This window comes from Cupressus sempervirens, chromosome 6, assembly GCF_028749045.1.
Source record: "Cupressus sempervirens isolate cs-2001-9-10 chromosome 6, ASM2874904v1, whole genome shotgun sequence".
In the NCBI taxonomy this organism is placed as follows: Eukaryota; Viridiplantae; Streptophyta; class Pinopsida; order Cupressales; family Cupressaceae; genus Cupressus; species Cupressus sempervirens.
The window spans coordinates 664212291-664225943 of NC_143123.1; the positions used below are offsets into that span (position 1 = coordinate 664212291).

Consider the following 13653-nt stretch of genomic DNA (forward strand, 5'->3'; position numbering starts at 1 on the left):
GTGTTAATTCAAGAGACAAAACTGTCTAGCTCAAATTTTGATAAAATTGCTAGCTATATATGGCTAGGGGCAGGGTATATACATAGGGATTTGGATGGAGTTTCGGGGGGAGTTTCTACCATGTGTAATCTAAACTCGTTGAAGGGCTATGAGATATGGAAGGAAAAAAATTTATAATTACTCATTTCCAATCGAATAGTCATAACTGGAAACTGATTAATATCTATGCACCTAATAGTAGATTAGGGAGGAAGGAAATGTATGACAATTTGATAAGGATATCTGAAACTATGTTGGAGGATAAATGGATGTGTATGGGTGATTTCAATACCCCTCTTTACCATTTGGAGAAAAGGGGAGGCAACAGAGAATGTCAGGAGAGCTTGCAAGATCTAAGTGAATTTACGGGGAAGCTGGACTTCATGGATGTGGAGTTGAGGGGTAACCCATACACCTGGACAAATAATAGGAAAGGTGAAGATCTCATTCAGGTTAGGCTAGACAGATTATTACCGTCGGGGAATTGGAATAGCATGGGCAACTCCTACTTGGAAAATCTCAACAGAATGGTGTCTAACCACTCACCCATTTTATTCCATCAGGAGGATGGCTATAAAGGGGGAAAGAAACCTTTCAGATATGAAATAATGTGGGAATCACATCTGGAATTCAAAGATAAGATTCGAGAGTGGTGGAATATAAGAATAGAGGGTACTGCAATGTATAGACTTACCCAGAAACTAGATAATATTCAAAGAAATGTCAGAGCTTGGGCTAAAAGTTCATTTGGGGATCTGTTTAAAGGTAAAGGAGAAGTAGAGGAAAAGCTGAAAAAACTCCAAGGGGCTATTGTAGAAGGGAATAAATTGGAGGAGAATATTCAAGAAGAGGAAAAACTTAAAAGGAGGTGGAAAGAGATCCTGTAAAAGGAGAAAATTTTTTGGAAACAAAGATCTAGAATCCAATGGCTGGAGGAAGGGGATAAAAATACCACCTTCTTTCACAAATCTGCTTCTAACCACAAAAGAAGAAACACTATCTCAAAACTAAGTGAAGAAGGAGGAAGGGTATTGAAAGAGCAGGAGGAAATGGGGAAACTTGTGGTTGATCACTTCAGTAAGGCACTTAAGGAAGATAACTTTGTTGGGAACCAGGTGATCAGGAGAAGTCTGATTAATTCAATCCCAAGGACTATAAGAGAAGAGGAAAATGATTGGATCCTTGGTAAGATCTCAGAAGAGGAAGTGAAAAAGGCAGTGTTCTCAATGAAATCTTTTAAGGCCCCGGGCCCCGATGGCTTCCCACTTGCTTTCTTTCAGCATTTCTGGGAGGTGATCAAATCAGAAGTTATTTGGGTGACTAGGGATTTTTTCAGAACTGGCAAAATACTACGGAGCATAAATAAGACCTTTATTGCACTAGTTCCTAAAAATTCCAATCCTTTGAATTTGAATGATTTTAGACCTATAAGTCTATGTAATACTATTTACAAGGTCTTTTCCAAGGTTTTAGTGAACAGATTAAATCCTTTCTTGGAAAAAATTATTGGTAGTCCTCAGAAGGGGTTTGTGCCAGGAAGGCAGATCCTTGATGTGGCTATTTCAACCCATGAGGTTATCCATTCAATGGAAAAGAGTAGGCAACCTAGAATGGCATTCAAGTTAGAAATTTTCAAAGCTTATGATAAGGTCAAGTGGGACTTCCTTCAGGATGCACTAGAAAGAATTGGATTTAACAATAGGATTATAAACCTGATCATGTTGATGGTGAGCTCAGTGCAGTACTCCGTCCTACTAAATGGGTCCCCATTGGGTAACATAATGGCAAGAAAAGGCTTAAGACAGGGTGACCCCCTCTCACCTTACCTATTTATCATGGTTGTTGAGGTCTTGGGAAGGTCATTCTATAAATTAGCTGATTTGAGTTGCATTAAAGGTGTGAAACCAGCCACTAATGCTAAAGCTGAGGTTATTCAGCAATTTGTGGATGACACCTTCCTACTTGGAGAATCTTCAATCATGGAGGCTGAAGCCTAGAAAATGATTTTACATAATTATGAAGAAAGCTCAAGGCAATGGGTGAACTACCATAAAAGCAAGATTTATTTCTTTAACACTAATCCTTCACTTCAAAGAAGGATTAGGAAAATCTTGGATTGCCAATCCGCTTGCCTCCCAAACACTTATTTAGGCCTCCCCCTCACTACTAAGGAGGTTTCTAATGAATTTTGGAATTTGATAGTGGAGAGAATTCAAAAGAAGCTTGCAGGGTGGAAAGGGAAGATATTAAGCAATGCTGGAAAACTTCAACTGATTGCTACTACCCTTCAGGGAATCCCTATTTATTTCTTATCCATATTTAAGATTAATCTTAATATGGTCAAGAAAATTGAGAGAATGCAAAGGAATTTCCTGTGGTCAGGGACTGAAGAGAAAAATAAATTGAATATGGTCAACTGGGAGGAGGTGTGTAAACCAAAAGCTAAGGGGGGGCTTGGGATTAGAAGAATGAAAGACCTTAATAAAGCTCTCCTTACAAAAATTGGATGGAGACTGGCAGAAGGAAACATGGGGTGGGGAAATATTATGAAAGCTAAATATTTGTCTAATACCTCCTTTTGGTGGAATCTGTATAATAATGACCTTCCAAGTGGTTCAAAGATTTGGCAGAACATTATTAGAAATAAAGGACTGCTAAGAGAAGGATTGAGGTGGATTATGGGCAATGGCTTCAATATAAGGTTTTGGGAAGACGGGTGGACGGAGGGGAAACCGCTGGCTTTAAGTAAATATAGTGGTTTAAAGGAACTCCTTAAGGAGGACATAGGGGTTAGATTGGGAGACTACATTCATCAGGGAGGAGATGGAAGAAGCTGTTGAAGGAGGAGCATCTGTGGGAGATAGGTATTCTCATAGAAGAACTGGAAGAACTAATAAAGGAACAGAGGATCCCAATGCTGCCACAGGAACACGTATTAGCTTGGGATTTAACTCTGATTGGGAACTTCACTATCAAATATGCTTATACCCTAATGTTTAGTAAGGAACTATGCCCAACTACATGGAGTAAGGTATGGATCAGTAACCTTATACCTAAGATTAATTTCTTTTGGTGGACAGCTCAACATGGAAAAATCCTAACAATCGATAATTTGAAAAAAAGAGGATTCTACATAACAAACCATTGCTGCCTTTGTGAACAAAAGGAAGAAAGTATTTACCACCTTTTCATTGAATGTTAGTTTTTGGTTGACATTTGGACTAAGGCTTGGGAAAGATTGGGGGTGGTATGGGTCATGAAAGATAACTTGTGACAGTTTGTGGATAATTGGGATTTCCCATTCCATCATCCAAGATTAATCCTCTTATGGAAGTTTATCCTGTCATATGTATGCTGGCACATATGGAAAGAAAGGAATAACAAGATATTCAGGGGAGAACATAGGATGGTTGAAGTGGTTTTTGGAGTGATGAACAAACTGTTGAAGGAAAATATAAGAGTAGCTAAATACAAGATGCCAAAGGAGGAACCCAGAAGAATTGAAAGCATTGTGGCTGAGAATTGGGGTTTCCAAGAGGACTTCTTCCTTTTTGATAGCTCTACTAGGAGGAGGAGACAACAAACAATATGGAGACCACCCACCATCACACAGTATAAACTAAATTTTGATGGAGCTATGAAAGGAGGATAGGGAGTGGCTGGTGGTGTGCTGAGAGACCAGAATGGTGATGTTCTATTGGTTTATGCAAGCTAGGTGGGGATTGGTAGCAATAATGTGGTAGAAGCTATGGCATTATTATGGGGTCTACAACTCTCTAGGGAAAGAAACATTTTAGAGTTAACTATAGAAGGGGATTCCAAATTGGTGATCGATTGGGTAAAGGGGGAGGCAAATTTGGGATGGAAGATTAGAAATATCATCTTGGATATTAAAAATAAACTGGAGGAAATGAGAATGGTCCACCTGCAACATATCTACCAAGAGGGTAATCAAGTGGTAGACGCTGCAGCTGCCATGGGGTTTAACGTTAGGGAAATCACATGCTGGGAAAATTCAGTTGATATCAATGAAAATCTAAGGATGTTGATATTCAAGGAAAAGGGTGGTAGAATTCAAAATGATGATCACTAAATTTAAAAGTAAGGCCAATTTTGGCGAGATGGAGAACTTTGTCGCTAAATTTAACTTTAGCATTTTGGAAATAAGAGATAGACGTGGCCATACAAATGACAAGTGGAGTAATTACGAATTAAGGAAATTGTCTTTTTGCAATAATGGTAACTCAGGGTAAGCTTCGAATCTCTTCCTAAATGGAAGTACGATAGATATTATGGATTGGGATGTCAAAAATCGACGGGGAGAGAAAATTAGGTTTTTCAATACCCACAAATCTCATAATAAGATGTTATGGGATTCTGGTGCTCATCATACACGGGTCTATAATTTTGATCCCTATTCCCCCAAAGGATTAAAGCAAGAGAGCAGCCACAAAGAATTGGAAAGCGATAAAGTTCTGATGCATATTTCTGAGGAAGAGAGGCAAGATAGTGGTGAAATTGATATGGGAGGTGATCTGAATCAGTTGGAACCAATGAGACTTGAGAACTTCAAGGACAAGATGGTGACCTAGTATCTCCTAAAGGAAAAGGGTTTTTTGCCATATATGTTGTCCATGGCTGGGCACGATGAAAATTGTGCATTACAATTTGTGAATAATTGGGATGATAGGAAGGTCACAATCAATGGCATTACTTTTCAAGTCACGGAGGAGGTTATTGCCATGGCAACAAGACTCACAATGAAGGGAAAAAAGTGGAAGAAAGTCACCAAATTCTCGGATGAGAATAGCATGAAAAACTTCTTTGCGGAGAATGAGGAGCCGATTCGCTACAGAGGAGGGTTTAAAAGGGATAAGCTACCTGAGCCCTGGGATGATGTGTGTCTAGTCCTGATGACATATCTCACCCTAGAAGGCAGGTTTGGAGTGTGCTATTACTATCATTTTCCCTTGTTGAATCATTTTAGAAATAGGGATTTCATTTCCATTCCATTTTTTCTTCTACATTCGCTTGAGGATATGATTAAGGATATTAAGGAAAAAAAAAGTAAAGGCCTAAACTTCACCATTATTCATCAGGGGTTAATTTTTTGTTTGTATCAGTTCCACTTAGCTTTATGTCCCCCCAGAGATGTTGTTGTGGAAAACTCTCACCATAGTAGGATTTCCCCCCGAGCTCCAATATGGGGACGAAAATCCATACTCCTAGGCCATCTCCTAGTAAGGATACTAAGAAAAAGAAAAAACTTGGCATAGCCATAGAACAAAAGGGAAACAAGAAATTAAAAGTTGATAAGGATGTAGAGGTTGTTGGAGAGGATTATGGTGAAGATATTGGGGGAAAAGAAAGAAGAAGGTCTGGCAGGCTAGCTCAATCCCAAGCTAGGGGTAAGCAAAAGTCAATTAGATACCCTATTAAGGAAGTTGAAGAAGATAGCTTAGAAAATAACAGTGACAGAAGGGAGGAGGAAAGCATTTCCAAATCTAAAAAGGATTATGGTAATGAGGAGGGGGAAAAAAGTTTCAATTCTGGGAACATTTTGATGGATGACACTCAAACTCAAGTGTCGGATGGCAAAGAAAGGAATACTGAGACAACCCATGTTTCAGCTAGCTTCTCACTTAAACCCTTTACTTTTTGTGATGAGATGAGCAAAAAGGATAATTCCCTAATTACCATTTCTTCCCCTATTAAGGAAAATTTGAAGATTTCTTCTAACCCATGGGTGATGTAGGATAAACCAAAGGGACAAAAAATGAAGGAGGTTGCTGCTAAGAAGGTCAAGGAGCATAAAGAGGAGATGGTGATGGTGGAGGAGCGTTATAGAAACCTAGAGGAAAGATTCAAAGATTTGGAGGAGGGGTTTTTCACCTTCTCCAAGTTTGGACTTAAAGTTACTCATGCTACTGCAACTACCCTTGAATTGCTGGCACAAGAGAAGGAGGAAGCTGGCTTGGACATGGAGGATAATAAATTAATCTTTAAGTTCCTTGCTGACGACTAGGCCCAAATTCTTTTTCATGCAAGAGGAAAAGGGAAAAACAAAATCTAAGTCTCTTTTTTTTATTTATGTTCAGTTATGGGGTCCTTGGATCCAAATACTTTATATACTATTATGACAGTTATAGTTTTGCTAGTTATCAGCTGTAATTAAGTTTTTATTTGGCCTAGGTGCCTCGTTGGACTTCGGTTAGTTGCTAGGGTTCCTTTCTGGTTCTAGCTCTCTGGTTTTAGGTTCTTGTCTCTGACTGCTGGTTCTCCTGTTCTTTTTGTCTATTTTTGTTACTAGTTGGTAATGTGCTGGTTACCAGCCTTTTGACTGTTAATGGCTGACCCCCTTGCTTTTGGTCGCTTTTAATTTCAAAAACATATATGTAATTTAAATGGACCAAATAGTTATTATTAATCATAAGCATTTTTTTTATATAACACAAAAGGACAAATACTTCAACAAATGAAAATTATTTGTTATAAAAATAACACATTATTATATAAGTTACAACCTATAACCAACACAAAGGGACCATTAGTTGAACACTAAAAGTTTTTGACAATCTCACACATTTCATAAGAAAATACAAAGAATTTATTAATATTCACCTTTTATATTTGTGATGAGACATATTATTAATATGATTTACTCTATGCATATACATTGCTACCCCAATAATTGTACACCTAGGAGTAGTATGTGTATACTAAGATATCAATGTTTATTTAATTGAGCATATTATGTTTTGAGTGACACACACATATGAAATAGTTATGATATTTTATGTGAGACAAAAAGTTATTTATTTCACTAGTGAATTCATATATTTATTTTTTCTATAACATTTATAAGTTTTGATGTGTTCAACTATTGGTATATTTTTTATCAACATTTGGATTTTTTTATATGTATAAATAGATCAATTAATTACAATATACAGTAAAAATATGTTGGAAGATTGGACTCTATGTTCACAATAGGGTGATTGACTATTGGACCTTGCTCAACTATTGGGTCCTCTCCCTTAAATTATAATTTAAATAATTAATATTAGTTATATGAAAGGTTTAATGATTCACGGTCTAATCTAGACCATTCAATGAATGATAGATCAATGACTGCTGCTCTATTTTGGGCCAAATTTTAAAAGATTTAAGTTAAATTCTATTTCTACCCAAAATTGGGACACATGTAGTCAAAGATTCTTTCTTATAAGTTATAGTTATGTCTGACTCTTGACTCTCAACTATTGATTAAAAGAAAGATCGACGACTTGAGATGAATTTTAGGTAAATTTTGAGAATGATATTGCTATTGTTAAGAAACATTTGGAATCATGACACATGTTGATGAGAACATTCCAATACCTAAAATTGGGACAAATGTAGTCCAAGATACTCTCTTATAGTTGTAACTTATGTCCGAGTCTCGACCATTGATTAAAAGAAAGATCAATAGCTTGAGATGAATTTCAAACCAATTTAGGGAATGTTTTCCCATGTGCCTAAATTCATCCAGAATCATGACACATCTCCACTCATTGCAAAGCTTAATTAAGTACCAAGACTTAGTTAATAATAATAATATTTAGTCTTTTAAAATTTGAATTAGTTAATCTTGACTCGATGACTGTTAAGTAAAAGATAGATCAACATGTTAGCTTAAAGAATAAATTTGACAACTAAGTGTCAATACACTTAACCAAGATCAAAAGTAAGTGCTGAGTGCAACAAGTGTCGAGTGATAACAAGTGTCGAGTGCAACAAGTGTCGAGTGCAACAGGTGCCGAGTGATAACAAGTGCCGAGTGCAACAGGTGCTGAGTAATAACAAGTGCCAAGTGCAACAGGTGCCAAGTGCAACAAGTGCCGAGTACAACATGTGCTGAGTGATATAGTTTTGTTCAAGTGCTGAGCTATCTAGGAAACAGCATGTGCCGAGTATCAGAAATACTTCAGGAGCCGAGTAACTTAGTAGATTAGCATAAAAGTTTGAAATTATACAAACTATGATGCAAACAGTTTTTGCAGCCGACAGAAGGTAAATCTCGAAGGATTTAATGATGAGATCGAAACTTTTATTTTTCCTATGTAATTTGCATGCAGCCAATAAGAAAAATGCTAAAGACATGCGACCAATCAGTAAAAGATAAGTATTGAGTGGGAAATTGAGAATCAATATGGATCGTAGATCCAAAACAACCCCTAAGTCTTTGTAGTCTTTATAAGGAAGACAAAATTTCATTGTAAACATACATATGGAAGGACTTACAAGGGTGCATAAGCAAATCTATTTTTAGAAGCAAGAGTTATCAGATCACAAAGGATCAAGATCAGGAGAAGGCAGAAAAGGAGCCTACATTCAGCAATCAAGGATTGTAATCTATCAGGTTTATTGTATCTAATACTCTCTAGCAATTGTATTAGAATAAAAATCCTATGGTGATAGGTTAGCTTTATAGCTATTTTGTAAGATCCTTATGAATAGGTGATTAAAATCCTTTAACCGGGTGACACTTCATGTTAAGTGTTTGTAAATCCTCTAACCAGGTCACTATTAATACAGTGTAAAGCCTTTAACAGGGCAAACCATCAAAAGTGGTTGAACAATATTGCTGTAGTAAATTTTTGTGGGTATCATCCCCACCCTAGTTTTACCTTCTTATTCCTGGAGGGTTTCTGGGTTACCAAAATTCTGGTGTTATGAGTTATTGATGCATGATTTTTGTTACATGTTTATTTGATGCATGCAACTTACTTTTAGTTAAAATTTTATTGGCTAAAGTTTGATACTTATGATTCACCCCCCCTCTCATAAGTACTCTTTCCATATTTGAATATTCCAACAATTGGTATCAGAGCTAGCTAGGTTCTCACAAGGAAAAGCCTAACAGCTTGGAGGGAAAAGATCTAAAGATGGAAGCTTTCAAACTTGGAAAGATCATTGAAAATCAGGTGATAGATGTGCAACTTTCTCTGCATAGCTTGGAGGAATTCAAAAAAAAATTGAGAAACTCATTAAAAAAGAGGAAGGGTCTAGCCATAGCTGAAAATGATATACACTACAAGGAGATTGACACCACCAACATATTTTCCAGTGGAGACACTAAAGAGTTTGATGCAGCAATAGCAGAACTGATGGAGAAAAATAAAATTCAAGCAGATGAGATAAGAACTCTCAAGATGGAACACGAATCATAGGCTATAATGATATGTGAAATTACTGAACAAAAGAAAAGAGCAGTTGATGATAAGGTCATGATGGAAAATGACAAAAGGAATCTTGCAAATAGACTTGAAGAAAAATGTATTGAACTGACAAGGATCTCAAACATGCAGATGGATACACTTGCGCAAATGATGAACCTTCATCATGAACTCAATGTAAAGGATATTGAGATCTCTACCTTGAAGATGCAAAATGAACAAATGCAGAATGAATTGAACAAGGAAAAAGAGGTAGCAGAGAATCTCAACAAATCAAGTGAAGCAATCAAATATTTTGAACAGTTGTTGAAATCACCAAAATCTACCCATGATACATCAGGACTAGGATATAATAGCATTGAAGTTGGAGAATCATCAAAGAGTGCTGAACAAAGAAGTGATAAAGGTAAGAATTCAAAACCCACTTGTCATTTCTGTAATAAGAAGGGACATACAGCTAATGTGTGTAGGAGTAGAAGATTCAATCAATCAAACATACCCAAAAGTTTCTGTCACAAGTGCAACATGCAAGGACATAAGACACAAAATTGTGAATCAAATGTCACAAGGACTCAAAGATTTCATGGACATTGTTATAATTGCAAAAAGTATGGACATAGGGCATTTGAATGCAGATCAAAACCTATGTGGACAGTAAATCAACCAGCAAAGACATCAAACCATGAATTTTGGGATTACAACACCAGGTACAACTGTCACTATTGTCAAGAATATGGACATATCCCACAGAACTTCATAAGAACGCATTTTAGAGGGAACTACAAAAGATGGTTGAGTCAAACCACATGTTTTAGTTGCTTAAAAACTAGTCATGTTAGCAAAAATTGCCCAACAAGGTCAAAGGCATCAAGTTCTGAGCTCAGCAAAGGAAAGACAAAGATGGATGTTGGACATATCAGAAGTGAAATGGATAAGACATGGAGGAAGAAAGATGAGTCTAGCACATCAAGTACAGAGATCACTTTACCCAATAGGTCAAGTGATCACACTTCATCAAATTAAGCAAAGAACAAGTGTGAGGGATTGATAAACCAAATTACATCATAAATCAGTCCCAAGACATATAAGAACTGCAAAAAATGAAATCAGCATAAACAAAGATGCTAAGTCAAAATTGACAACTTTTGTGAAGATATATCAAAATTTCCTTCAGAAGCCGAGTTGATAACAACGACCGAGTTGATAGTTGATGCCGAGCTATGAAATATCAATAAGAGTTGAGTAAAGTAAAACATAATGGGAGCTGAGTTATGACGAAACCTTTCAAAGGGCCGAGTAGACAGTTGGCAGCATACTAAGCATTTATTACTCTATTTTGAAGGGTACATAAATCCGATTTTTGATCATTTTCCCACCATTCGAACAAGAAGCAAAGCCGAAAAAGAGCGGAGAAGATCAAGATCAGCTCAGAAGCCATTTGTGAAGATTTCAACAATGATTCAAGACAAATTTCATCGATTTAAGGTATTTTACTTAAGTTCTGAGCTACGTAGGACTTATAAACTTGTTTGAATTATAAACGCTAGTTTAGAAAACAATGGCATCTGGGTCAGGAACCACTAAGGGTATAGGGAGTCGTGAAGTTTAGTTGGTCAGCAACAAAGTTAAACAACCTAAATTTAAGCCCATTCAAGAAGTAGCATACAAGAATGATCCTGCAAGAGCATTATCAATTATTTCGGATAAAGTTTTTATGGTCCAAGATGTTCGTAGATGTTATAATTGAAAAATTGGTGCCATAGGAGACTTAGAAATTCATAATGCATATGATAAACTATGTGAAAACAAAGTACTAAAAAATGAGTTTTCAATAGTAGAAAGAAAAGGATTGACCAAAACTCTAGCATTTTTGAGTGTTTTCAAAATTGAATGGGTACGGATAGTTTTTAGCCGAATACATGACAGAGCTTTTTGGTTAGAGTCAGGGCCAGTAAAATTTACCAAGAAAACTGTTCATAGGGTTACTAGTATTCCAACCCTAGATCGGCCAAAGACCCTGTGAAGTGACAAAAGGGAAATAATAGAGAAAAATACAGATGCCAAATGGAACAATAGAGGAATGACTATTGACACAGTCACAGATTCCCTACTAGATTTTGCTGTGAGAATCATTTCACAAAAATTCTATCAATCAAGCAGGTTGAAAAGTGTACCTTGTATAGCAATTGATGTTGCATACAAGATAATCAAAAGAGATCACACTTATGATCTGGCAGAGCTCATGTTTCAACAGATTAATGAAAATCTGGGAGCTATAAGGAAGAGCAAGGGAGCTCAATGCAAATTTGGATCAGTTTTGATGTGTATGTTTTTCTATTTGATGAAAGAATTTCCTTCTATGGGTAAAGTAAAATGGAACCCGAATAAAACAATTGTTGAACAAATTAATGGATACATTGAATAGATGGGTGAAAATTTTGATGCCCAAATGACTAGTTATTTTGAGGACTTCAAAAAGTCCATGAAACAAAGAATGAGAATTCTAGTCTCATTGACTGAGAAATATGAAAAAGACATTCGTTTTCTTGTAGATATAGATTATACTTACATACAAGCAGTTATACCTAGAATAAGATGGCTTAGGCCACTAGGTTATGAACTTGATGTTGATCAAGCCTCTACAGCAATAACAGCTCTACTTGCAGAAGAAGCTGATAAAAATGCAAAAAAATTTGGAACCTATGATGTTGTCAAATCAAAGGTAATAACAGATTTGAAGACTGGTTCAGTAGCAAAGAAGAAAGAGAAAATGGTGAGACAAATCAAAAGAAAGTTTGGCATGGAAGAAGAAGAAGGAATAGCAGAAGAAGAAGGAGAAGACATTGAAGAAGAAGGAGATAAACTTCAAAGTCAAACTCAAGGGTCAGGAGAAGAAAAAGAGGAAAGTGTTAAGGTAGAAGAAGCCAAGGAAGCACCAGTTAAGAGAAAGACCACAACTCCCTCTGCTCCTAAATCCAAGGGAAGGAAAGTGGCTGCTCCTGCATCAAAGAGACCTACCATAAGGGCTACAACACAAAAAGCCCAAGAAGAGGCCAAAGGAAGGAAGAAAGACTCAAAGAAGACTGTTGCTGAGTCAAAGAAAAGGAAGTTTATTCCCCAACCTGAAACAGATGAGGAGAAAACAGAGTCAGAGGACAATAGTCAATTTCAAGTGGTAAGACACAAACCTCATACTGTTGTTGATAAATTATATTCAAAAATTAGAAATAATGATTTAAAAGGTCTAAAGAACCTAAATTTTTCTAAGCTCACCAAAGAAGAGCAAAATAAATTAGAGGAATCTGTGTATGCTATGATGGCTGAGTATAAGCACACACCTCTAGAATTAGATGAATCTATGCCAAGAGAATTGTATAAAATTGTAGAGGATAAATGGCATTTTTGTTTACAAATGGAAAAAGAAATAAGGGAGTCTACATTAGCAAGATTGTTGCCTGATCTGACTAAAGATAAAATAATAAATGCTGTAAAAAGGCATAATAACATATTCACTCCCAAGTACAGAGCATTCAGCATATTGCCGAATAAAATTAAAGAGGTAGTTACTAAATCCACAAGATTGTGGAAAATAGTTTACAAGAAAATTGAAGATGTATATAATGAAGAATATAAGGCAGAGGCAATTGCCAAGACAAAGGAAAAGAAGGTGATAGAAACCAAAGAAAAAGAGAAGAAACTAGTGGAGGAAAGAAAAGAAGAAAAGGAAGAAGAGGCACACAATGAGGAGAAAGAGGAATAGAAAGATACAGCTGAGCCACAAGATCAAAGTATACAAGATATATAGGCATCTCCTCCTAGTCCTCCTCATGCCACCATCACACCTGTAGATATCATAAAAATAAAGGATGTTATAGATACTTCAAATCTAAACATCAGTCCATTAACTACAAAGGATTTGGAAATCCTTGACCAATCATCACTTGTAGCAAAATTAAGTTCAAATCCTGTATTGGTCAGTGTTGATGAATTACAGAATCCAGAAGTCAAGGTAAAAGCACAAGTGCCACCTTTGACCATACAAACTACAGTATTCTATTCCTTCCACCACCACCTCCACCAAGTATAGTCACTGATACACTCCAAGTGCCAAGTACAGCAGCAGGAGAAATAAAAGAAACATCTGAACAACCAACAAGTTCAACCCCACCTAGCATTCATAAAAGGGATATTCAAGCTGAAGAAAAAGATGAGACAAAGAAGAAGGAGGATACTGCAATACAAACATTGGTTTGATTACCAAAATTTGGTACTCCTACACAAACTCTTCAGCAGCCGAGCACAGATGGATTACAGTTGCAAATCAGGACACCAGGCTCGAGCTCATCAAAGGCAGTCAGGAAACTTCACTATGGAGTTCCTGAGCTTGATGAAGAAA

The 13653-nt window shown here is 36.6% G+C and overlaps 1 protein-coding gene across 1 annotated transcript; it reads left to right on the top strand.

Moving 5' to 3' along the window:
* Window positions 1–290: 290 nt before the first annotated feature.
* On the top strand, window positions 291–926 carry LOC149553941 (uncharacterized). The gene has a single exon (XM_089790394.1). The coding sequence runs from the start codon at window positions 291–293 to the stop codon at window positions 924–926; it is 636 nt and encodes a 211-aa protein (XP_089646520.1).
* The last annotated feature ends 12727 nt before the right edge of the window (window positions 927–13653 follow it).